Here is a 23,659-nt window from a genome sequence, read left to right as displayed (position 1 = left end):
GGACACCTGCCTACCCAGTGCAGGGCACTTGTGGACTCTCCTGAGGTGCTATGTTCCCTAGGAAGCAGGGGTAGTGGGAAGGTCCTGAGTGCAGTGTGGATCTTATTTTTGGCAAGAGAGATGGATGCGGAGTGAGAGGAAGGAACAGAGAATAAGGCAAGAGCCTCTTTGGGAGCTGGGGATGTTCCTGGCAGTATAGTGCCTACCTAGACTCCACCAGTAGGGGCTGAATGAGAGGCTTGCTGAGCCCAGAAATGTGGTTGCTTGGGGTCCTGCAACTAAGCTGCCTCTGGTGGGATCATCCAGGCAAGTCTAGAGGCTTGGTAGGCCTGCCACATCTTGGGCAAGTTGCCTAGCCATGCTGTCCTGTTGATAAGGAGGTGGTAGCTCCAGCTGGCTGCTGAAAAGAGCCTGGTATAGGCTGAGCACTTGGAGTTATAGGCCCTTGTTATTAGAGCCATTCCCAGGGACAGCTTTTCAGAAGTGGGGTAGGCTAGGATGACTGTCCAGAGGCCTCCTCTGATAAGTCAGGCATTCAGTCTGTAGATGGACCAGCCCCTACAGTACCAGCCCCTCTTGTACTGGGTTAGGATATACAGCCTATGATGGTTGAGGCTTGGCATCATGAGCAAGGAAACCCAGGTTTCCAAGGCACTGGGGACCTGTAAGCTCTTGTGTATGTGGAGGCAACAGTGCAGGAAGAGGAGTGAGGCCACCCATCTCCTGCTTCACAGCACACCTGTTGTGTTGAGCTGCTTTTCACTGGGAGGTGGAGAAGCCTGGCATGGTAGCATGTGCTTGTAATCCCAGTCCTCAGGAAGCTGAGGCAGGAAGACTGCAAGTTTGATGCCCATCTGAACTACATAGCAAGAACCCTTAAAAACAGCAGACCCCATAATAACCAACTATGATATGGGGAGAAGAGAGGACTCAGAGCAGCAAGTGGCTCTCTCTGGTTTCTGGGAGGCCAAGTTCCAGAACACATTGGAGCTTTGTCTTGTCCCCTTGCAGCAGATCGTGGGCACTCTGGAGCCAGAACTGGCCTGGATTGGGTGACTTGTGGAGGTCCCTTTCCCAGCCAATGAGGCAGCTGTCCTTGTTAATCATGAAAGTCAGGCAAGCAAGCAGCAGGGACTGAGTGAGGTCCCAGGGCCCCGGGCCATCTGCCTCCCAAGGGGTAGGACCTAGTGAGTCCTCTTCACTGAAGTCTGACCCAGTGACAGCCTTCTCTGTTTGTCTCCCTGGCTGCCGTCCCATTATGGGACATTCTCAACTGGGGTGGTGACAGGGAGCGGTGTTGTTCAGGACTGGGAAGCAGCAGCAGGTGCTGAGGCAAAGCAGTAGGTCCCATAGGACCTGCAGTCCCTGGTGCAGGTCAGATTCACCTGGGTGCTGTGTGCAGCCAAAACTGTAAGTTTTGTTTGTGTTTGGTGGCGATGGAGATGGAGCCTAGGGCCTCCACACACACACACACACACACACACACACACACACACACACGCACGCACGCACGCACGCACGCACGCACGCAGGCACGCGCGCGCGCGCACACACACACACACCAGGCAGGCACTTTACCACTGAGCCCCACCCAAGCCTGGGACTCTGTGTGAACACCCTCTTCTCACCCCTGCTGTGATTGTCATGTAGAAGCCCAGCGCCTATGTCTTGTAGGTTCCTGGGCTAGTCTCAAGGCCCACTTCCTCCTCTGCCAGAGTTCCTCCTCCATAATTGTCCATGTAGTGTAGCCAGACCTTTGCAGATTTATAGTGCCCATTCAAAGATGTGACAGATGACCTCAAAGACCAGGCATGGTGGCACGCGAGGAAGCAGAAGCAAGAGGATCTCCACTTCAAGGCTAACCTGGGCTACATAGCCACTCTCAAAAAAGCCAGGCAGAGTAGTGCACACTTATAATTCCACCACAAGGAAGCAGAGGCTGGAGGACTGCCACAAATTCAAGGCCAGCCTGGCCTACATAGAAAGTTCAGATCAGCTGGGTGTGGTGGCACACACCTTTCTTTAATCACAGCACTTGGGAGGTAGAGGCAGGCAGATCTCTGCGAAGCCAGCCTGATCTACATAGTGAGTTCCAGAACAGCTAGGGCTACATAGTATGACCAGTCTCAAGAAAAACAAGCTGCTTGTCATGTGATCCCACTAACTTTCTTTTGTTTTGAGACAAAGTCTCACTATGTAGCCATGGCTGGTCTGGAACTAGCTTTGTAGACCAGGCTGGCCTTGAACTCACTGAGCTCTGCCTGCCTCTGCCTCCCAAGTGGCAGTGAGCCACCACGCCCAGCCCCATTAACTTTTCATATGAAGAACAACTCTGTAGTAAAGGGTTGGGGAAGGTCAGCACCAGCCACCTGACAGTTCAGGCTCCAGGGACCACAGGGTGTCATGAAGATGCTCCTGTGTGAGCTCAGGCCCTGGGGGACCATAGGACATCATGTCCTACAGTGTTGCCCCAAGGTAGTTGGGGTCCCTTTCAGTGATGTTGAGAGAGTCCCAGCTTGTCCTGAAGCAATCACAGACCCCTCTGTCTTAGGGTTTCTATTGCTGTGAAGAGACACCATGACCACGGCAACTCATAAAGGAAAAACATTTAATTGGGCTGACTTACATTTTCAGATGTTTAGTCCATTATCATCATGGTGGGAGTTTGGTGGCACACAGACATGCTGCTGGCTATATCTTGATATGCAGACAGTAGGAAGTGGACTGAGACACTGAGCATGGTTTGAGCATATATGAGACCTCAAAGCTTGCCTCCACAGTGACACACTTCCTCCAACAAGGCCACACCTACTCCAGCAAAGCCACACCTTCTAATAGTGCCACTCCCTTTGGGGGTCATTTTCTTTCAAACCTCCACACCTCCAGTCCTCTGACTTAGCAGACAGGGTTCCTTTGATGGTGGTCTGGGGTCCAGCAGGGCTTTTATTGAAGAAAAGATTTTATTTCTTTGAATAGACGGGCTTTTCCTGTCTGTGCATGTGTGACTTGGTGGCCTGTACTTAAAGGAGGTGCATTAGTTCAAGAAACAAATCTCACCATTTCTCAATGGGAAAAGAAGTCTTAGGGTGGGGCTGTGTCAGTGGTAGAATATTTATTTGCTGGCATGCCTGACTGAGGTGAGTTCCATGTCCAGCACTGTAAAAAAGGAGTAAAGGGGGGGGGGTTAATAGGGAAGGGTGTCACCCCCCAGTGTTGTGGTCCAAATGCCAGTGGATGGTGCCCTATATCTGTGAGCAGAGGGGTAGCACATAGGGACTCAGTGAATTTTTTTTTGTTTCTTTCTTTTGCTTTTTCAAGAGACAGCATTTCTCTGTGTAGCTTTGCGCCTTTCCTGGATCTCGCTCTGTAGACCAGACTGGCCTTGAACTCACAGAGATCTGCCTGCCTCCGCCTCCCGAGTGCTGGGATTAAAGGCATGCGCTACCACCGCCCGGCCAAATTATTTTTGTTTTATGATATTTATTGAGACAGCATCTCAATGTGTAGACCAGGTTGGCCTTGAACTCTCTGAGGTTTCCTGTCTCTGCCTCCCAGTGCAGGGATTAAAGGTGTGCTCCACCATGCCTGGCCAGTGAGTTCTTTGGGAAAAGAAAATAACATGAAGTTGGAAGCAGGAAGGGGGAGGGTGTCCCAGAAAGAGTTGGAGGTAGGGATCAGGGTGAGGGGTTGAAGGTGTGGGGATGACCTAAACGCATTGTACTCACATATGAAATTACCAAATAATTTTTGTTGTTGTTGTTTTTCGAGACAGGGTTTCTCTGTGTAGTTTTGGTGCCTGTCCTGGATCTCACTCTGTAGACCAAGCTGGCCTCGAACTCATAGAGATCTGTCTGGCTTTGCCTCTGGAGTGCTGGGATTAAAGGTGTGTGCCACCACTGCCTGGCTCCAAATAATTTTCTTAAAACCACAAATAGTATGATCTGATGGTTCTTTCCCCACTGACCATGTGCCCTGAAGGCCAAAACCAGGTTCTTACAAAAAAGACCTCGAGCTGGGCGGTGGTGGTGGCACACACCTTTAATCCCAGCACCCAGGAGGCAGAGGCAGGCAGATCTCTGTGAGTTCGAGGCCAGCCTGGTCTACAGAGCAAGTTCTAGGACAGGCAGGGCTACACAGAGAAACCCTATCTCAACAAAACAAAACAAAAAAACACAACAAAAAAAGGAAAGACCTTGTCTGCCATTTTCTGTGCAATGCAGCCCTGTCATATGCAAAATTCAGTTATACCCATTCAAAGACAAGCTTAGGGAGATGCTAACGTGTTGAATCAATCACCTCTTACTGACAGTTACCAAGAGGAATTATCCGGGCCAAACGTAAGTCTCTCCTGGGATAGGTCATGTGGGTGGCACCTGCCTGTCCTTATGAGCCCCTGAGTTTGCCTACCTGCTATATTCTGGTTCTTAGTTATTATTTGTTTAATTCAAAACATCATCTTGCTACGTAGTCCAGGCCAACCTCCAGCTTACATTCCTCCTGCCTTAGCCTCCGAGTGCTGGGCTCACAGGTCTGCCCTACCACACTGACCTGCTGTGTTGGTCTAGGTAGGAAGGTCTTAGGAGGAAGGGACTTGTGCAGGTTGCCTACAGGCTGGGTCTGACACTCCTCCAGTGCACTGCTTATCAGGCTCACAGCTGCCTCCTCCTGCCAGGTGTGCTCATGTACCGGGACTACCCTCTGGAACTGTTTATGGCCCAGTGCTACGGCAACGTGAGTGACCCAGGCAAGGGGCGCCAGATGCCCGTTCACTATGGCTGCAAGGAGCGCCACTTCGTCACCATCTCCTCTCCACTGGCCACGCAGATCCCTCAGGGTGAGGACATGTGCCTCATGCATGCCAAACCTATGACACACCTCCGTGTATGGGCCCAGGCCTTCTCCAGCCTACTGTTGGGTGCTGCCATTAGAGCCTCACCTGTGTATAGGGCTTTCAAGGGACCTCTCAGAGAAGGACCCATGGTGTCCCATCTCATCCAGCAGCCCTGAGTCATCACAGCCACACTGGATTTCCCAGACTCCTGCTGTTCCTTTTGATTCTCCTCCTCTCCAAGCCAGCAGGACCAGGAACTGTCTCATTGCCACACTCAGACTGTCAAATAACACTGTCAGTTGCTGTGGGGGTAAATGCTAGCATGTATTGCTATAGCTGTTACAAAGAACAGGAAATTGAAGTTGAAGAAGGAAGTGACTTACTAGGGTCTTGTGGTAGGGAGGAGGGCAGGAACTTACTCATGAGTTCTAGTGATTACAGAGCCCAAGTTCTACCCTGCCCCTGCTAGCCTTGGTTCTCAGAGCCAGGTAGACTCCCCAGAGCATGCTGTAGGTGCCCTGAGGCCCCTGACATACTACAGAGACTGCCAGGATGCTGGACCTGTGCCCACACAACACACAAACCAAGGATTGGCTCTCTTGTGGCCCCCTGTACCCAGAGTCTGATGGGAAGTGTGTGTCACAGTAGCTGTGTGGCTTGTGAGCCTGCAGGCCTCTTGGGAGAGAGGTGTGTGGCAGAGCTCTCTAGGAGCTGGCGTTGGCCTCATCTTCCATTATGGCGCCCTGGGGTCCCACAGTCAGCAGATACATGGAATGGCCACCATGTGCCATGTGTCACCCTAGGCTTTCTGAACAAGAGAGACAAATGTCAGCCCTGTTGATACTGATGTTGGGTTGGGGAGACTGGTAGGAAAGAGCGAAGAGGCGGGTACCAAGAGGGCTTCATACAGGTAATAGGAAAGCCAGGACAGAGCAGTGTCTGTTGGGGGGGCAGTGTAAGAGGCATCATGGGTAATTAATAATGGACTAGAAGCAGTGTGGAAGGAAGCTATGTGGGCTCCATGAGGCAGTCATGTGTTTAATTATGACCAGACCAGGGAACTAAGGGTTGCAGGGTGGGATGGGGTGGGGCATACAGAGCAGGTGGGGCCCAGTAACCTTTGCCTATTGCAGGGACTTTGGCCTGAGAGCCCAGAGTTAGGAAGGAGTCTGCCAGACTCACACTGTAAGATCCCTTAGCTGTCCTTTGGATGACAGATTAAGGGGCAGCGTGGGCTACTCAGTAATTAGGATTACTGCTGGTGGCTTGACCCTGGTGGGGAAGGCCCAGATCTGGCTGTCCTTGGAAGGTGGTGTAGATGTAAACATGGCAGACAGGAGTCAGGGAGAATGCAGATGGAAGGATGGCACTCTAGTCAGCTGAGAGAGAGAAGGCTATGATGGGTAGGCCCTCGGTACCTGGTGACAACTTTCCCAAGCCTGGAGCTGTGTGTTTGTGTGCATCTGTGTGTGGCTGCTTATTCCTATTCATTTCCTCTTTCCATGCAGCGGTGGGGGCAGCCTATGCTGCCAAGCGGGCCAATGCCAACCGGATTGTGATCTGTTACTTTGGTGAGGGGGCAGCCAGTGAAGGGGATGCCCATGCCGGCTTCAACTTTGCTGCCACCCTGGAATGTCCTATCATCTTCTTCTGCCGGAACAATGGCTATGCCATCTCCACACCTACCTCCGAGCAGTACCGTGGGGATGGCATTGGTAAGGACCCTGCTCCCACCAGCTCTCCTCCCCGTTCTCTTCCCGTGGTATCTGACAGAGAAGGGGCACAGGAGGCAGCAAATGAGCACGCTTCACACTCCTCCCTCCCTTCTTCTCCCTGAGGCCTGACTGGTATCCCCTCTGTCCCTGCAGCGGCTCGAGGCCCTGGGTATGGCATCCTGTCAATCCGTGTGGACGGCAACGATGTGTTTGCAGTGTACAATGCCACTAAGGAGGCCCGACGGCGGGCTGTGGCTGAGAACCAACCCTTCCTCATTGAGGCCATGACCTACAGGTGCCTGTCTCACTTCCATCACTGCAACCCACAGCTCTGGCCAGCCCTTTGTCCGTGTGCCCCAAACACAGCCTTGTCACCCATACTGCATTCCCCCCTTGCTTTACATCATTACTCAGTCCTTTTCTGGCCCTACTACCAGCTGATCCACATCTCCTCTGAGCAGGATTGGGCACCACAGCACCAGTGATGACAGCTCAGCATACCGTTCAGTGGACGAGGTCAATTACTGGGACAAGCAGGACCACCCAATCTCCAGGCTGAGGCTGTATCTGCTGAGCCAGGGTTGGTGGGATGAGGAGCAGGAGAAGGCCTGGAGGAAGCAGTCACGGAAGAAGGTGAGGGCCCCTTGGAGCCCCAGGGTATGTGCTCCACTGGCTCCTACACAGGGAGAACCCTGGGAGGATGGGAGTGCAAGACCTGGGTGCTCGCACTGACCCAGGCAAACTAGTCCCCATAAGTGGCCCCTGGAACTAAGCTGCCTGGACCATATGGCCTCAGTGAGCCTTCAGAGTGGAACCCAGGGCAGGTCATCTGCCAGTATCCTCATCTTTAAGTTCCCAGGGTATGTGAAGTGGGAGTGCCCCACCTGGGCTGTGGCTAGAGCTAGTGTCCATCCTTTGTGCACTAAGATCAGGCTGGTCTGGCCTCAGGCCGCACTGTGGGTGCTGGCTCAGCCCTGACTGCATCACCCTGAGGAGTCGTCCCTCCCTTCTCTGTGCCCCAATCCTCTACTCCTGTTCCCTCCATTGTAGAGCTGCTCAATACAGTGCCAGGTCCCCTGCAGCCAGAGCTGTGGATCTGGAGTGTTGGCTAATTCCAGGCCGAGGCCTCAGAGGGGAGAGGCTGGACCATGGAAGAGGGCAAGGGGAAGGGGACAGCCACTTCTTAGCCCCCTGTGTCTCCCAGGTGATGGAGGCCTTTGAACAGGCTGAGCGGAAGCTAAAGCCCAACCCAAACCTGCTCTTCTCCGACGTGTACCAGGAGATGCCCGCCCAGCTCCGCAGGCAGCAGGAGTCACTGGCACGACATCTGCAGACCTATGGGGAGCACTACCCCCTGGACCACTTTGACAAGTGAGGCCCTAGCCACCCTGAGGTGGTCCTGCTCTGAGTGGAGCAGGGGTGCTGGCAGGATGCTGCCCCTCCCCTAATCAGTGCTGCTAACATGCTCAGTGGCCAGGGTGGCGCTGCAAACAGTCATGGGGTGACTCCCACTCCCCATTCCTGCTCCTCCAGGCTACTTCACTGGGGCACAATATTTGCAGCTATTACTGGGGCCCCATCACCCCCTTCACCTGTTACAGTGCCTTTTAGGGGTGGGACCCAGGCCAGGCAAGACCCTCTGGACAGGTGGCCCTGGATCTTGCCCAGAGTATGAGCTGGTCAGCAGAGTGAATAAACTGTGGCCCTGCCTTTGACCTTCTGCTTCCCCTGGTTTCTGTCTCCTCAAGTTTGGGGGCTGGGGTGTGTGTGTGAGGGGGCATATGGAGGGGAGAGGCCAGCATGGCTGATTTGTTTGTGGGGGAGGGGGTTGCTATTTTTTTGTGACAGATCTCACTGTGTAGCCCAGGTTGGCCTGGAATTTGTGATCTTCCTGCTTTAGCCTCTGAGTTCTGGGATTATAGAAGTAGACCACCACACCAGCCTTTGGAGATAGCCTAGACTACCACACCAGCCTTTGGGGATAGCCTGGCTTTAGACAGAAAAGTTAAAGGCTTAGAGATACCTACTTCTATAAACTTTGCCAAACTGGAAGGCAGCTTTGGCACATGGGCCCTCCAGAACTCTCCCACAGGCTTGTAGAAGCCTGCTCTCCAGCAAAGTGTCCAGAGAGTGTCCAGTGTGAAGGTTAGGGTACAACAGCATCTGCCTTCCCTGCAGGGGTCCCACATATGAAAAAATAACTCCTGGCCTCAGAGTAGGAGAACATAGTTTTCAAAATGAGAAAGAATGGGCACAGTCTACCACCTTGTCTGCTACCCAGTTCTTGACTAGGGGGGGTTGAGGAAGGGCACAAGACGGCTTAGCATCCCCACCCTAGCTTGTCTCTGAGGCTCAGCACTGGAGCTCTGGGCCCCATAGGTGTTTCCAGAGCCTAATGGTGTCCTGGGGGCTGACTGGATGCACCAGCAGCAGGCCTCGTATTTTGCAGGGGTCCCTGGTGCGGTCTGCTGGCCAGGCTGTGAGGAACCCTGGATGGGCACGGGGCACTAAGCCCAGGGCACGGAAGCAGAAGCCAGTGTAGACATCATCAAAGGGAAAAGGTACCACACGAGTTGCTGCCTGCAACAGCCAGGGCACCAGGCGTCCTGAGATGACATAGCCACCTCCACTTGCGTAGGCTGGGTAGTCACCTTCAAAGAAGGTCTTCGGCACATAGAAGGGTCCTCCAGGCTTGCGGAGCGGCTTGGCCTGGGTGAAGATCTCCCCCAGGTAGAGGCTGCGGGCCCAGGTGGGTGGCAGTGCCTGTAGGTGCTCCAGCAGGGCAGGGATATGCACAAAGGCATCATCCTGCACCTGCAGGACAAAATTCACGTCGGGGCAGTGGTGGCTCAGCCAGGTCAGCAGCAGCAGGTCTTTGAGTGTCCGGTTGTAGGGAACATCCAGGAAGTCCCAGAGCAGCAGGTCACCATAGTGCTGGCTCTCCCATGTTACCAGTGATCTTAGGTCAGGACCCCCCATTCCTAATGGGGACCCCAGCAGGAAGAGCAACCGGGTCCCAGCGACTGCACTGCCCCAGGTCTCTCTCACAGCCTGGCGTGCTGCAAAGTGTCCTGGTTCTGACTTGACAGCCAGGAGCAGGTAGGGGACATCCTTATTAGAGCAGCTGGCCACTGGGTTGCCTCCCCCTGCAGGCAGCCATAGTGGGAAGCTCCTACAGGCTGCTGATAGCAAGAAGCGCTGAAGGTCCTGGGGGTACATAAAGAAGTCCAAGATCTCCGAGGCAGCAACAGTCCCCCAAGTCTGGCAGTCTGTACTGGGCAGGACTCTCAGATGCCGCTGCTGCTGGTTCCAGTAAGCCAAGGACAGTGGGCCAGTCTGACCCAGGCGAGCTGAGAGGTTGATGGGCAGAGTGGGCTCAGCGCTGGGTGGTGTGGGACTGAGCAGGGTGCCCCGGGGTTCAGCCTTGTTAAGCCAGGACTCAGATGTCCACTCGATGTATACTTTGAGGCCCAGGAGTGTGAGCAGTGCTGACAGGCAGAGCTGGCACTTGCGGCAACGCATGACCCGGCCCAGGGAAAAGGCCACCAGTGGGGCTGCAAGAATCACAAAGAGCCACAGAGGTCTTTAGGGTGCAGGGTGGCCCTCCAAAGAGGGCCCAGCGGAACCCACACAAGCATCCTGGGGTTTACCCAGTCCTGGCCAACTGGTAATGGCTTCTGAGACCCTGACCCTAGACAGCCTGGCCTGCAGTACCGAACTGTCACGTTATCCTAGACTGAGCCCCCATCCGCATCCTATTCTTGCCCTTTCCTGGAGTCAAGGTGTTGATCTATATGTAGTATCGCTTCAACGCCATTCCTACCCCTTTCCCTCCACTCTTCTGTCTCCCCGTAAGTCCCAGCGCCCCGGGGAAACCCCTTTTACCTGCTTGGAAACCTACCTACCTCCTCCAGTAACCCCAACCAAGGGCCCGGGGCCCCGGGTACCTCTGGGTTCGGCTTCCGCCAGTTCTAGGGGTGTCCTCTGGTCAAGCCTTGCCCGGACTCCCTGCTCGCAGCTGTGCGTCCTCAGGCTGCCGGCCCAGCCCGCGCTGGAGTCTGGAGGGGCGGACGGGAGGGGTGGAGGCGGGAGGGCCCCAGGGGCTGGGAGGAGTCGGGGCGGGGCCGGGAAGGGCAGACGGGGAGACGCGCGCCTTGGCGAGTTAGGGCTGGCTTTCTGGTGAGACCTCGGGAAAGGTGCAGGTATGGCCAGTGCTGCGGACCCGGACTCTGCCATGGCCTAGGGGAGAATTCCAGGGAAGGGGAGGTCCAGGCCAGGTGGCAAGAGTGATCCAGGGGCAGTCTGGGTCCCAAAGAGGGAAAAGAAGAGAGGCCAAGGGGTTGGTTCGAGGCCACCGCCAGGAGGCGTCGTGACTGCTGCGTGCGGGGCTGGGGGAGGGGATGTTTGCAGGGGCCGCGAGGGGGTGGAGGGACGTCGAGTAGAGAAACCCTGAGAGTCCTTGGCAGGCAACTAGCAGAGCAGAGAAAGGGTAAGGCAGGAGAGAGAAAGACTCACAGGTGGCAGGGGTCAGAACAGAGCCTAACCAACCAGAGAAGAGTCGGAGGAGCCCAGGAGGACCCAGAGAAGAAAGGACGGACTAGGGAGAGGGGGTAAGCAAGGAGAGCAATAAAAGGTGGTAAAGTGAGGTGCACTGAGAGCCCCCAGCTAGAGGTGCGCACCTCCTCCAACTTGTGCATGAGCCACTACTGGCCTACCACCTCCATCCCAGACGGGAGGCGCCCCGCCCTATGATGCTGTGGGCTGTACGCCCCACCCCTGGGGCAGGAAGGTTTCTGACTGTGTTTACATCCCTGCGCTAGGGCCTCTGCTGTTGAAGCTGTGCCAGCAGTCTGGGGAGGCCAGCAGGTGGGGCCTTCCCAGATCTCCGGGGACGTACAGTGGGATGAAGCCTGCTCCCCAACCCCAAGCCCGGGCTGACCCCTTGCAGCCTACCTGGTTTGGAGGACTGTACAGATATAACAGGAACCCAGTGTACCAGCGCCACAGTCTGTTATCTCTCCAGCCCTGATTTCCTCCCTCCAAGTTTGAATAATGGAGCCCATGGGAACAGATGGAGGAAGACAGTGGGGAGGAAATGGTGAATGCTAATGGAATAAGTAAGAGCGAGAGTGGGGAAGATCGCCAAGAGCCAGGCAGGGCCAAGCCCATCCAGCCCAGGGCCGTGGGGGAGGCCTGTTAAGGCCTCAGCTGTCCTGGCTCATCTCCCTCCAGGGCACTGAGGCTCTGTGACTGTGGCATCCTCCTCCCTGGGCCTTATAGTCTCCAGGGAAGAACGCAGTGCTGGTTGCCGAGTGCAGCCTGGGTCCAACCAGGAGGAGCCACCCAGCTGTTGGAACCAGGAGGGCTCAGACAGAAAGCCGCGATTAACAAGAACATGGGACTGAGTAACGAAGGGGCAGTGGCTGACTACTTTTGAGGACCATAGTTCGGGGTGTTTTCATTATCTGCTCCCATGTCAAGACAGGCAGTTTCTAATTTCTCAGCTTTATTAACTGTAGGGTACTGTTGGGTCCATGTTCCAGTCAGCCAGCCAACTAGCCAGACCATCTCTGTGGCACAGGATAACTCATTAGCTCTGAAAAGCATACCTGTTCAGCAGATTTGGCCCAAATATCCTTGCTATATACTTTACACACTTCCAGGTTTCTACTTATACAAATTTCAAATTATCTTTTTCTTTTTTCTTTTCTTTTCTTTTTTTTTTTTCAGATCTGAGACCCAAACCCAGGCCCTTGCGCTTGCTATATAAGCACTCTACCACTGAGCTAAATCCCCAACCCCTTTTTCTTTCTTATATGGGTGTCTTGCCTGCATAATATGTCTGTGCATCAGTTGCATGCTTGATGCCTGTGGAGACCAGAAGAGGGCATCAGATCCCCTTGAACTGGGGTTACAGACAGTTGTGAACTGCCCTGTGGGTGCTAGGAGTCAAACCTGGGTCATCTGCAAGAGCAGTCAGTGTTCTTAACTACACAGCCCTTACTTGGCTTCTTTCTTTCTGTCTTGTTTTGTATTCCTTTTAATCCTCTGGCTTCAGCTTCCCTAGTGCAGGGATATTGGTTTTGGGGAAATACTGAGTGTTGAACCTAGGGCCTTGTGTATGCTGCCACTGAGCGATGTTACCCCAGCTGGTGTCTTGTTCTTATCAGTAGGCACCTAGTAGGCCCCCCTCCCTCTGAAGCAAGTGGATTTGATCCTAGGGTTTATGGCTTTGTTAGCAGTAGAGGACTCTCTTGAGTCTCTTTAATTATTTTTGAGATTTTGGGTCTCACACTGTAGCTCTGGCTGGCCTGGAACTTGTTATGTAGACATGTCTGATTTGCCCGTCTTCTGCCTCCTGAATGCTTTCTGAAGTCTTATGAATAATGGACACATGGGGCTGGAGGGATGGCTCAGCAGTTAAGAGCAACTGTTGCTCTTGCAGAGGACCCAGGCTCAATTCCCAGCACCCACACCGGAGTTCACAACTACCTGTAATTCCAACTCGAGAATCCAGTGCCCTCTTCTGGCTACTATGGGCACTGCACACACGTGCGCTTACTTCCATGCACATAAAAGTAAGTAAATAATGCTGGGGGTACCTTTCTGTATGCTGTGAATGTGTTGCTCTGATTGGTTAATAAAGAAAGTGCTGATTGGCCAGTAGCCAGGCAGGAAGTATAGGCGGGACAAAGGGAGAGAAGAATTCTGGGAAGTGGAAGGCTGAGTCAGGATGTTGCCAGCCCCGCCATGAGAAGCAAGGTGTAAAGTACCGGTAAGCCACAAGCCACGTGGCAACTTATAGATTAACAGAAATGGGTTAATTTAAGATATAAGAACTAGATAGCAAGAAGCCTGAGCCATTAGACCAAACAGTTTAAATAATATAAGTGTCTGTGTGTTTATGTGGGTCTGAGTGGCTGCAGGCCTCGTGGGACTGGAGATAACTCCAGCTACAAAATAAATCTTTAAAGAATAGTGGACACTCCTTTCAAAGCCAGGGACCAGATGAGGTCATCACCGGATGGTTCTGCTGGCTCCTTGGTATTGGCAAAAGAGCCTTGAAGTGGCCAGGCACAGGGGTCAAGTCCTGATGACTCTTGAGTCCAACCCTATTCTAAGAACGAACTTCTGGGGCTAACACGGAGTTCATAAGTTCTCAGACTGGCTACACACACACTGTGTTCCCAAAAATCGCAGCATCCAAACCATCCTTGTGGCCACAGCTGTCAGCACAGCAGCCACTGGCACATGCTACAGTTGGCAGCTTGTTGGCATCCACTCACAGTTCATCTGGGATGCCCTGCATGCCAGGATCTTTGGCATCTCTCTCTTTTTTTTTTCTTCCTAGCAAGGAGCTTACTGCTATGCTCATGTTCAAAGTCCCAGCCCTCCCAAATCCATTTTGAATCTTCACCTCCAGAACTATGCATCCAGTGCCATCTGGATCCAGTTAGGAGGAAATGCCACAGGGTAATGTGAACAGGGAAAGTTTAATATAAAGAATCATACACTTGTATGGTGTGTTAGAGTCATGACAGTCACTGGTAACATGGACACCAGGAGTCATTCACAGACAACAGGGGTGCCAACCACCCAGCAATCTGGGAGCTGGAGAACCACTTTAAGCTCCATGCAGTCCTGGCCATCCCTCTGGGTTATCTCCAGCGTCCTCTACTGACGAAGTCTGTTGTGCCAGCTGAAGAAAACATTTTCCCAGCCGCTCAGCTCACATTTTCACAGAGCAGGGAAACCACATTTGACAAGTCAGTAAATCAATGGGTGATGCCATGGGGCTTGGGGTGCTGCTGGCCTTTAATGAGTGTGGGCCAAGGATGCTGGCCACCTGTGGTGCTGACCAACCCTGCACAAGGAGGGACCAACCACTGTAAAGGGCCAGCAGTGTCTCATGTCAGCCACAGTTGCTGGGGACATGCATGTGGACAGTTTGGGGGAATGCTCTTGACAAACAGGGATAATGAGAAACCGTGGAGCTGCGAGCAGCTGTGCATGGAGGGCTGTCTGCCATGGTGACAGCTGTTTGCCAGCTGCAGGCAAACACCAGTCAAAACCCTGACTCAGCCTTCTTATTTGCCAATGCTCCTGTTGAATGAACCCCACTGGAAGCCAGAGTGAGAAGACATCACACTCCACAGAGCCTCACAAGATCCTGCAAGAGTGGGGCTACAGGCTAGGGAGAGACTGGGCTAGATGTGTCCTGAGGCTGCTGGTCTGGCTCCAGCTTCAGGCCCTGGGCCCAGTCAGCACCAAGGACCTCACAATGGGGCAACATCTCTTCTACCAGGATCTGAATGAGGCCTGGGTGGGACACAGCAGGGAGGGCTGAGATGTCCAGCCTTTGGAGGTTCCTGAAGAGGTGAGAAGGACAGATGTGAGACTGGTATGTGTGTGTGTATGTAGAGGGTGGGTTCTGACCCCAATTTCTTTTCTTTTCTTTTTTTTGGTTTTTTGAGACAGGGTTTCTCTGTGTAGCTTTGCGCCTTTCCTGGATCTCGCTCTGTAGACCAGGCTGGCCTCGAACTCACAAAGATCACCTATCTCTGCCTCCCGAGTGCTGGGATTAAAGGCGTGCGCCACCACCACCCGGCTTGAACTGACCCCAATTTCAACAGATAGTTTCTCTTTTTATTCTGTGTGTGTGTGTGTGTGTGTGTGTGTGTGTGTGTGTGTGTGTGCGCGTGTGTGCACATGCTAAGGATAGAACCCAGGGCTTCACACATTCTATTGCTGACCCACACCCCTAATCCCTTACTGGTACAATCTAAGCAAACACTAGCTCTGCCATATTCCCAGCCCCTCAATTGAGGAAGTCTAGGCAGGGGCTCTACCACTGAGCCACATCCCCAGCCCCTCACTGGGGGATTCTAGGCAGGGGCTCTATCACTGAGCCACACCCCCAGCCCCTCACTGGGGGATTCTAGGCAGGGGCTCTACCACTGAGCCACACCCCCAGCCCCTCACTGGGGGATTCTAGGCAGGGGCTCTACCACTGAGCCACGCCCCCAGCCCCTCACTGGGGGATTCTAGGCAGGGGCTCTACCACTGAGCCACACCCCCAGCCCCTCACTGGGGGATTCTAAGCAGGTGCTCTACCGATGAACCACACCCCCAGCCCTCCAGTAAAACTTTATAGCTATCTAAATATATGAAATTTATTGCTGACTTTAAATATTTCTCTGGCTTCTATTCTCCTGCAATAGTGTGACTACCACTGAGTTTCCATCTATACATAAAGGAAGCAAGCCCAGGAGTCACTTCTTTCTTCTAAAGACACAGAATGCTCAGCTGTGCTCACCTACCACAGGTACTAGATGGTGACAGGGAGGCAGATGGCTAGTAGCACCTAGGACCCCCTCCTAGCCCTGCTGGCACAGGGCCAGCCTGAGCAGAGATCTTACTGGAGGTGGTGGAGGCAGGCAAGGCCCCGTTCTGAGACTTGGGGGCATCCGGCCAGTGAGAGCTCCTGCAGGGAGTCAGCCAGTAGGTAGAGGCGGCTGAGGCACCAGTCATCCACGTTGGGGCAGCGCTGCAGTGACAGAGACCGCAGCTCCTTCAGGGGCACTGCTGGATGAGAGGCGGGTGGCACCGGGGGCTTTCTGGAGCCCAACACCGAAGGGAAACCCACCCACTCTGGCCTACTTACAAAGGTGACTCATGCCCTGGTAGTTGAGGGCACAGCCACTGGCATCCACAGCCTCCACAGGTACCTCCTGGAACTTCAGGAACTCCGCAGGAAAATGGCCACGGTCATCTGGCCGGATCCACTCCTTGCCCTGAAACCTAGAATAAAGAGTGGGGTGAGTGGCACTGCCTGGCTTCCTACGTGTGGTCACCCTGGCAGCGGGAGCAGGTCGGCACCCTTATCATCCCTTCACACAGGACACTAGGAGCCCCAGATACTGCTCAACATCAGAGCCAAGAACTGAGGTGGGCACGGCTGCATGTCTGGAAGCCCTGCATTTGAGAGGCTGAGACAGGAGCATTGGGAGTTCAGAGCCAGCCTGGGCCGCAGACTGAGACCCTGCCAAACCCCCTCACGTGCACGCGCGTGCCTTCATCCTCTCTCTCTCTCTCACACACACACACACGCACACACGCACACGCACACACACACACACACACACACGCACAGCTCCATTCACGGGTCCTTGCTGACAGCCGTTTTCAGACATACATCTGATCCTAAGGAGTTGGCAGACGTGCTCAAACAAGGGAGGAGTAGATAAAGCCTATAGAAACTGCGTATTTTCCCAGAAAGAAGAAAACAAAACAAAATATCCAGGGATCTGATGAGATGGCTTAGTGGATAAAGCTGCCTGCTGTCAAGGGCAACAGCCAGTTAGTTCCTCAGGCCCCATGCTGGAAGAGGACTGACTCTGTCAAGTTGTCCTCTGACCGCCACACACACACACAGTGGCAAAAGCACACCCCATATACTAAATGTTAAAAAATATGTATTTTAAAAAGAGAGAAAGGATAAAGAAAGAGTTTTGTTTTGTTTGTTTTTTTGGGCAGGGTCTTGGGTCTCTGGCCTACAATTTCTAACTCTTCTGCTTCAGCCTCCAATGCTGGGATATAAAGCCTGTGCCACCATGCCTGGCTAGGAGATACTCGATCCACCCTCCTCTGTCTCCCCAGAGCTGGGGTTAGAGGAGTTTGACACAATACCAAGCAGAAAAACACTTGAGGCAGGGTTTTGCTGTGTAGCCCAGGCTGACTCTGAACTCATCAAGAGTAGTTGGGATCAAGGCTTTGCACATCACCCAGCTAGCTGCCTGGTGTGACTGAGCACTGAGATGTTATGCCTCACGACAGCCGTTTAGAATGAAATCCCAGTCTTCAAAGCAAACCCTGTATTAGCAATACCACACATCATTCATTCATTGATGCTGTGTGTTTGAGACAGGGTCACACTATGTAGCTCTGGCTGGCCTGGGACTTACTCATTCTGTAGACCAGGCTGGCCTCAAACTCTCTCTGCCTCTGCCTCCCAAGTGCTGGGATTAAAGCTGTGTGCCACCATGCCCAGCTGTATATAATTTTTAATTTTTGTTTTGTTTTGTTTTTCAAGACAGGGTTTCTCTGTGTAGTTTTGCACCTTTCCTGGAACTCACTTTGTAGACCAGGATGGCCTCGAACTCACAGAGATCCACCTGCCTCTGCCTCCCGAGTGCTGGGATTAAAGGCGTGCGCCACCACCGCCCGGCTTCTTAATTATTTTTTTAAGAGAGAGTCTTAAGATATAGCCATGGTTGGCCTAGAACTCAGAGAGAGCCACCTGCCTCTGCCCTCACATGCTGGGATTAAAGGCTGGCTGTTAATTTAAAATTTATTTGTGTGTATGTATTTGTATGTCTTTGTGCATGCGTACAAGTGTGCATGCATATAAGCTGGTGGTTGATGTTGGGCGTCACCATCAGTTGCTTTTCCACCATACGTTTTGAGATAGAATCGCTCACCCAGAGCTTGCCAGTCAGGCTAGGCTGCCAGGCTAGCCAGAGAGCCTCAGGGATCGACCTGTCTTATACCCTCAGCACTGGGATTAAGGTGTACCCCACCATGCCTGACTTTTATAGGGGTGCTGGACTCATGCCCTCATGTAAACATAACAAGCACTTTCCCAACGGAGCCTTCTCCTCAGCTCTGCATACCACCTCATTTTATAAATGACAAACTGAAGTCCACGAACAAGTCCCCCTAACACACGGTCACTGGACAGCAAAGATGCTCCACCCTCCCACACCCTGTCATGATAGCTGTCATACTTCACTGCGCCTCCCTGCTTCAGGATGAAGAGGGCACCTGTGACATATGGGCCATATTTCTCCTGGATGTGAGTGAAGGATCTGCGGAGAAAATGAGAGCAAAGGTGAAGCCTGGAGCCTCTCACTGTGTGCCAGTTCTGTGAGGGGCAGATTACAGGGCAGCAGGATTACAGGCTATCGACTAGGCTCGCTGCAAACCTGAGCGCCTATTCAGTGCTGTGTCCTGGGATCACAATGGACAGAGCATACAACTAACTGTCTTGGCCTCTGTTAAACCACCTGGTAGAGGGAGAGAGATAACAAAGCAAGAAGTAACTGCAAATCGCAGAGTACCAGTTCTGAAATGAAGATCAATCAGGGGCAGCCTGACAGTGGAGACTCATGTAGGGCAGATGTTAAAGACCACTTCTCGGCCACGTGTGGCATACACAGGAGATAGAAGCAGGAGGAGCAGGGCTCAAGGCCAGCCAGGCTGAGCTATGAGAGACTCCCTCAATAACAAAACAAAACAAAAAATGAGGCTGGAGATGGCTCAGGTCAGTTGAGGGCACTTGCTGCTTTTGCAGAGTATTCAGCTGGATTCCCAGCACCCCCACATCCAGTGGCTCACAACCACCTGGAACTCCAGCTCTAGGGAATGAATGTGATAACTGTGGTGGTTGAATAAGAATGGCCCCCATAGGCACATATGTCTGAATGCTTGGTCCCCAGTTGGTGGAACTGTTTGGAAAGGGTTAGGAGGTGTGGCCTTCTTGGAAGAAGTGTGTCATTGGGGGTGGGCTTTGAGATTTCATAATCTCATGCCAGGCCCAGTCTCATGCTCTCTCTCGAGGCTTGCAACTTATGGATCTCAGCTACTGTGCCAGTGTCATGCCAGCCTGCTGCCATGCTCCCATCATGATGGTCATGGACTAACCCTCTGAAATTGTAAGCAATCCCCCATTTAAATGCTTTCTTTTAAAAGCTGCTTTGGCCATGGTATCTTCTCACAGCAACTGAACAGTGACCAAGACACTAATCTTAAAATGAAAGGTATCACGGCAGGCCACACACAGTGAAGTGGTGGGAACTGACACTGAGAATCCTCTAGCAACTGATAAGACTAGATGTGAAGGCAGAGAGAAGACAGAGAAGATGCCTTCAAATTCACCCTTAGCAACCGGATGGCCAATGGCATTCTTTAGATGGCGATGGCTTGAGAGTAAGATTTCTTTTAAAAGGGAGATGTGAGGGATTTGTGTTTTAGTCACATATGTCTGAGAAGCCAGCTTAACTCCTAAGCAGGGCTGGTGGTGGAGAGCCTATACAAGTAGAGTCTCAGAGAAGTGGTGGGCAGAGATGAAGATGTGAGTTGGTAATGCTAGCAGTTGGGGCTCTGGTTGGGAGGTCTGGCCAGCAGGTCTCCCTGGGGTCTTGCCAGCCACAGGTTCTCACCGATTCTTCCGGTTCACTTTTGAGACCTGCTTCTGGAGCAGATACTCTCTCAGAGCCTGGATGTCATAGAAGTGGTCTGAGAGGAACTGTAATAGCGTTCGTCTCTTCTGATTGCTGTCTGGGGTCACCGACTCACTCTTGCTATGGATGCCCTTGGCTCTCCCATTCCATTCTCGGGCACCCAGGCGCAGGAACTGGAGAAGGGGAGAGGGAAAGGACTAGGGGTGAGCCTGGAGGTTGATTCCACCCCCAAGTCTTACAACATGACCTTTAATCTCACCCCTGTGCTTCCTGAGTCTTCTGAAATCCTCCTGGCAAAATCCCCCAATTTTGGGGTGTAGCTCAGGGCTAGAGTCCCTATTTAATATGCACAAGGCACTGTGGTCAATCCCCAGCATGTCCACTTCCTCAATTCTTACCTTTGGGATTCCAAACATTTCTCCAAATTCTTCCATTTAACCCACCATAAATTCTTTCCTTAGTGCGACCAGTCTTAGTTTTCTCAAGATCTTCTAATTTCCCCTCAAATCCTTACCCCCCCTCCCACTCCATTATACCTTAATTTCTCATCCATTCACTTTTTGGGGTAGGGGGAGGACATATGTATGCAATATGCATTCATGTGCATGTCTATTCGAATGTGTGGATGTCCATGCACTAATGTGCCTGTGTAGGGAGGCCAGAGTGGAAGCCAGGTTCTTCCTCTGTTGCCCTTCTCTCTCTCTCTCTAAATGTATGTATGTAGAGGAATCAACTTTCTCCACCTCCAGAGTGCTGGGATGACAAGTGGTCTGCCATGCACGGCTCTTACTAACTCTGGTGCTCATGCATCAAGGGCATGTCCTTTAACAATGAACCATTTCCCCAGCCCAAGTTCCAACCAGCTCTCCCCCTAGGGTCTTGCTGAATGACTAATTTCTTTGCTGCCCCTCCATCTCGTCCATGTAACCTTCACTTTTAGAGGTAGTGCTGGGGATGGAACCCAAAACAATGAGTATCAACAAAGCACTCTACCACTAACTAAATTCTCCAATTTAACGACTATTGGAAGTTCTATGAATTTCCCTCAGGTTCTTCCTCGGAACTCCATATTCACTACCTGGTTCCTTCCTGCACACCGTGTCCTTCCACTTTCTATTAAGGTTTACTTATTTATTTACCGACAGGATTTTATGTTGCCCTGCCTGGCCTCCAACTCGATACATAAAAGGATTAACTCCTGATGAGGCCCTTGACTCCGCAATCCCAAATGCTGGTACTACGAGATCCTTAAATTCTCTAGGAATTTCGCGCAAAAGTATCCTTAACTCTGCACTCTCCCAAATCCCATTCCAGGTCCGATTCTAGCCGCTTTCCCAGGATGAGCCGTCCTATTCCTCCAATTGGCTAGTCCGCTCTCATCCTTTGGTTTCTCTACCAAGCCTCCGCCCAGCGCGGCCCGAAACCCTCTAGGGTCCCCGACAACCCCATCGGTGTCCCCAGGGCGAGGCCCGGCAGGAGACGCTCTGTTCCCGCAGGCTGACCGAGGGTTCGAGGACGGAACTGCAAAGTGAACTATAGTTCAAGGGCTCCAGGCCCCGCGGTCACCTACCGCCCTGGACGCCGCCATCTTGCTGGACAACGTAAGCAGAAGAGGCGGGACTTTTCTGCTTGACACCTGGTTCAGACACAAACTACTTTTCTTGTGGCCACGCCCCTCCATTTTTTTTTTTTTAGCCCGCCTTTTAAAGGCGCATACACTTTTTAATCTTGTTAGGGTATTCAGAGCACCCTTTCTTTAAAACGGAGTCTTTACACCCTCTAAAGAGGGAGGAGGCGGTCTTTCCTCTTAGGGAGCTTCTTTTCCTGACTGTGGTCACAATTCTCTTGATTGTTTGTCCTCCCCTTTTGTGCCTTTGCCCTCTTGGCTGCTGCACCTGGTTCCCCTTTCTCTCCGCTCCCTTCCCCTCCCCCTCTTTCTACTTGGCCCACCTCAGTCTGGTCCTGTCTCTGCCTCTGGCTGTGCTCTCCCACATATCTACAATAAACTTTCTCCTTTACCATACCTAGGAGCTGTCATGTCCTTTCCTTTCCTTTTTATTCCTTTTTTTATTCAATTATTATTTTAATATTTATTATTGTGTGTGTATGCACACTCACATCTCATGGTGCACCTGTAGAGATGAACAGAACATGGGTCCAGGAAGCGAATTTAGGTCTCCTAGCTTGCACAACAAGCGCCTTAACCCACGGAGCTATCTCGCTGGCCCTATTATAATTGGATTTTTAAACTTTATTTGATATGTGTGTCAGTGTTTGCCTGCATGCATGTCTACACCACGTGTGTGCAATACCTTGAAGAGCGGAAGAGGACATTGGATCCCTGGAATTGGAGTTGCCAGTCACCATGTGTGTGCTGGGAATTGAATCCAGGTCTTCTGGAAGAGCAGTCAGTGCTCCTAATTGCCAGGAAGCTTTCAACCCAGCTGCTGTAACTTGTTTTTTTTTTTTTTTTTTTTTTTCCCTAAGGGCAATGGAAAGGTAAGGTGGGCAGCCAGGTTAGAATTCAGTGTAAGAGACTGACTTAAGTTTGGAATTCACATCTAGATATCTCTCTCTCTCTTTCTCTAGCCTTACCTTGGAACTTGCTCTGTGGCTGAGGCTGGCCTTGAACTCATAGAGATCTGCCTGCCTCTGTCTTCTGAGTGCTGGGATTAAAGGCGTGTGCTACCACTGCCTGGCTAAAAGGGTTATTTCTTACACAGGATCTTTCTCATGCATGTTAGGCTGCCTTGAACTTTACTTTTTTAATTAAAATTTTATATTGATGTGTTTATGAGTGTGGGCATGTGTGTGCTGTGGCCAGACATTTATGAAGTAATGGGAACAAACCTAGGACCTTCTGAATGCTAGGCAAGCTCTTTATCAACTGAGCCACTTGCCCAGCCTCCAAATGTGAAGTCTTGGTGGATACAGTCATTCATTCATTCACTCATTCATTCATAAGTGTTTACTGAGCTCTCACAGTGAGTACTGAGAGCCCCTTTCCCAGGGAGTTGTCATTCTAGGCAGAAAGAGGATGGATAAAAAAATGAATAAAAAACTAAAGATAGTGTTTGATAAGAAGTAGAAAAAAAAGCCAGGCGGTGGTGGTACATGCCTTTCATCCCAGCACTTGGGAGGCAGAGGCAGACGGATCTCTGTGAGTTCGAGGCCAGCTTGGTCTACAGAGCGAGTTCCAGGACAGGCTCCAAAGCTACACAGAGAAACCCTGTCTCCAAAAAGAAAACAAAACAAAACAACAACAACAAAAAGAAGTAGAAAAAAAATAGGTGGTATGTTAGGGAGTGCCTGGGGCACAGAGCCGCCAGAAAAGGCCTCTGCAGCAGGTGCATTGAACTGGAACGAGTGACAGGAAAGAAAAGGTACCTCAAGGTGTGGAGTAAAAGTGTTCAGGCAGAGGTAACAGCCAGTGACAAAGCCCTGCAGTGTGCATCAGCTTGCAGAGAGGTAGAAGACAGGACCAGAGACGTGGGCAGCGGGACTGACTGTGTAGGTCCAGCAGGGTTTTATTCTGTTCACAGAGGGAGAGAGGAGTTTCAAAGTCTGATTTACGTATTGCAAAGATCTGGAGAATGACTCTTAGAGGTCAGGGGTGGACATGAAATCGGCAAAGAGGCTGCCACAATAGTACAGGCACATGATTAATAGGAATAGGGGTGGGGTGGGCAGTAGTGAAAATTGTTGGAGACAAAAGCCCAAGAAGCCAAAAGGTGTCACTAATGGAAGTGGAGAAGCAGGGAGCAGGGGGGTTGCCGGGGTGGGGACTTGGTAGACTGAATAGTTCCCAACCACAAATGTCCTTGTCCTGCGATCCTCAGAGGCTGGATGTATCAGTTACTTTTCCATTGCTG

General features: G+C 52.1%; 3 protein-coding genes across 11 annotated transcripts in view; 1 reads left to right on the top strand and 2 right to left on the bottom strand.

The window, feature by feature from the left end:
- The window catches only part of Bckdha (branched chain keto acid dehydrogenase E1 subunit alpha), a 29,016-nt gene extending 20,755 nt beyond the window's left edge, over positions 1–8,261 (top strand). For 2 of the 3 annotated variants that reach the window (XM_052714034.1, XM_052714036.1), the window contains 5 exons: positions 4,673–4,834; positions 6,340–6,546; positions 6,700–6,841; positions 7,008–7,179; positions 7,751–8,261. In XM_052714034.1, the coding sequence (XP_052569994.1) occupies positions 4,673–4,834; positions 6,340–6,546; positions 6,700–6,841; positions 7,008–7,179; positions 7,751–7,921 (854 nt within the window). In that variant the 3' untranslated portion in view covers positions 7,922–8,261. The remainder of the gene's footprint in view (positions 1–4,672; positions 4,835–6,339; positions 6,547–6,699; positions 6,842–7,007; positions 7,180–7,750) is intronic. The other variant, XM_052714035.1, reaches the window with a different exon arrangement.
- Positions 8,262–8,756: 495 nt separating this feature from the next.
- On the bottom strand, positions 8,757–13,892 carry B3gnt8 (UDP-GlcNAc:betaGal beta-1,3-N-acetylglucosaminyltransferase 8). 3 transcript variants are annotated; one of them, XM_052714031.1, is made up of 3 exons: positions 11,500–13,892; positions 10,452–11,143; positions 8,757–10,100 (listed from the first exon to the last, which is right to left on the bottom strand). In XM_052714031.1, the coding sequence occupies exons 2-3, from the start codon at positions 10,780–10,782 to the stop codon at positions 8,899–8,901; spliced, it is 1,533 nt and encodes a 510-aa protein (XP_052569991.1). In that variant the 5' UTR covers positions 10,783–11,143; positions 11,500–13,892; the 3' UTR covers positions 8,757–8,898. The 3 variants fall into 3 exon arrangements, with proteins under 3 accessions (XP_052569991.1, XP_052569990.1, XP_052569992.1); XM_052714030.1 differs by having other exon boundaries at positions 10,452–13,892; XM_052714032.1 differs by having other exon boundaries at positions 10,494–13,892.
- Positions 13,893–14,020: 128 nt separating this feature from the next.
- Dmac2 (distal membrane arm assembly component 2) lies at positions 14,021–21,459 on the bottom strand. Of its 5 annotated transcripts, none has more exons than XM_052714045.1 (6): positions 21,358–21,459; positions 19,767–19,960; positions 18,333–18,413; positions 16,211–16,347; positions 15,966–16,131; positions 14,021–14,410 (listed from the first exon to the last, which is right to left on the bottom strand). In XM_052714045.1, the coding sequence occupies exons 1-6, from the start codon at positions 21,373–21,375 to the stop codon at positions 14,362–14,364; spliced, it is 645 nt and encodes a 214-aa protein (XP_052570005.1). In that variant the 5' UTR covers positions 21,376–21,459; the 3' UTR covers positions 14,021–14,361. The 5 variants fall into 5 exon arrangements, with proteins under 5 accessions (XP_052570005.1, XP_052570000.1, XP_052570001.1 ...); XM_052714040.1 differs by having other exon boundaries at positions 14,021–14,915; positions 21,358–21,457; XM_052714041.1 differs by having other exon boundaries at positions 14,021–14,915; positions 15,966–16,128; positions 21,358–21,456.
- Between the last annotated feature and the right edge of the window lie 2,200 nt (positions 21,460–23,659).

This window comes from Peromyscus californicus, unplaced genomic scaffold, assembly GCF_007827085.1.
Source record: "Peromyscus californicus insignis strain IS unplaced genomic scaffold, ASM782708v3 Scaffold_4__1_contigs__length_199733344, whole genome shotgun sequence".
In the NCBI taxonomy this organism is placed as follows: Eukaryota; Metazoa; Chordata; class Mammalia; order Rodentia; family Cricetidae; genus Peromyscus; species Peromyscus californicus.
This window is presented reverse-complemented; position numbering and strand designations above follow the sequence as displayed.

Excerpts from the sequence above, each read along its gene's own strand:
- B3gnt8 (XM_052714030.1), bottom strand. The coding sequence starts at position 10,782 with ATGGCAGAGTCCGGGTCCGCAGCACTGGCCATACCTGCACCTTTCCCG. Across the intron at positions 10,101-10,451 it reads GGTTGGGGTTACTGGAGGAG|CCCCACTGGTGGCCTTTTCC; the intron begins GTAGGTAGGTTT and ends TGATTCTTGCAG.
- Dmac2 (XM_052714040.1), bottom strand. Across the intron at positions 16,348-18,332 it reads AAGCAGGGAGGCGCAGTGAA|GTTTCAGGGCAAGGAGTGGA; the intron begins GTATGACAGCTA and ends TCTTTATTCTAG. Across the intron at positions 16,132-16,210 it reads CCAGGGCATGAGTCACCTTT|CAGTGCCCCTGAAGGAGCTG; the intron begins GTAAGTAGGCCA and ends CCTCTCATCCAG.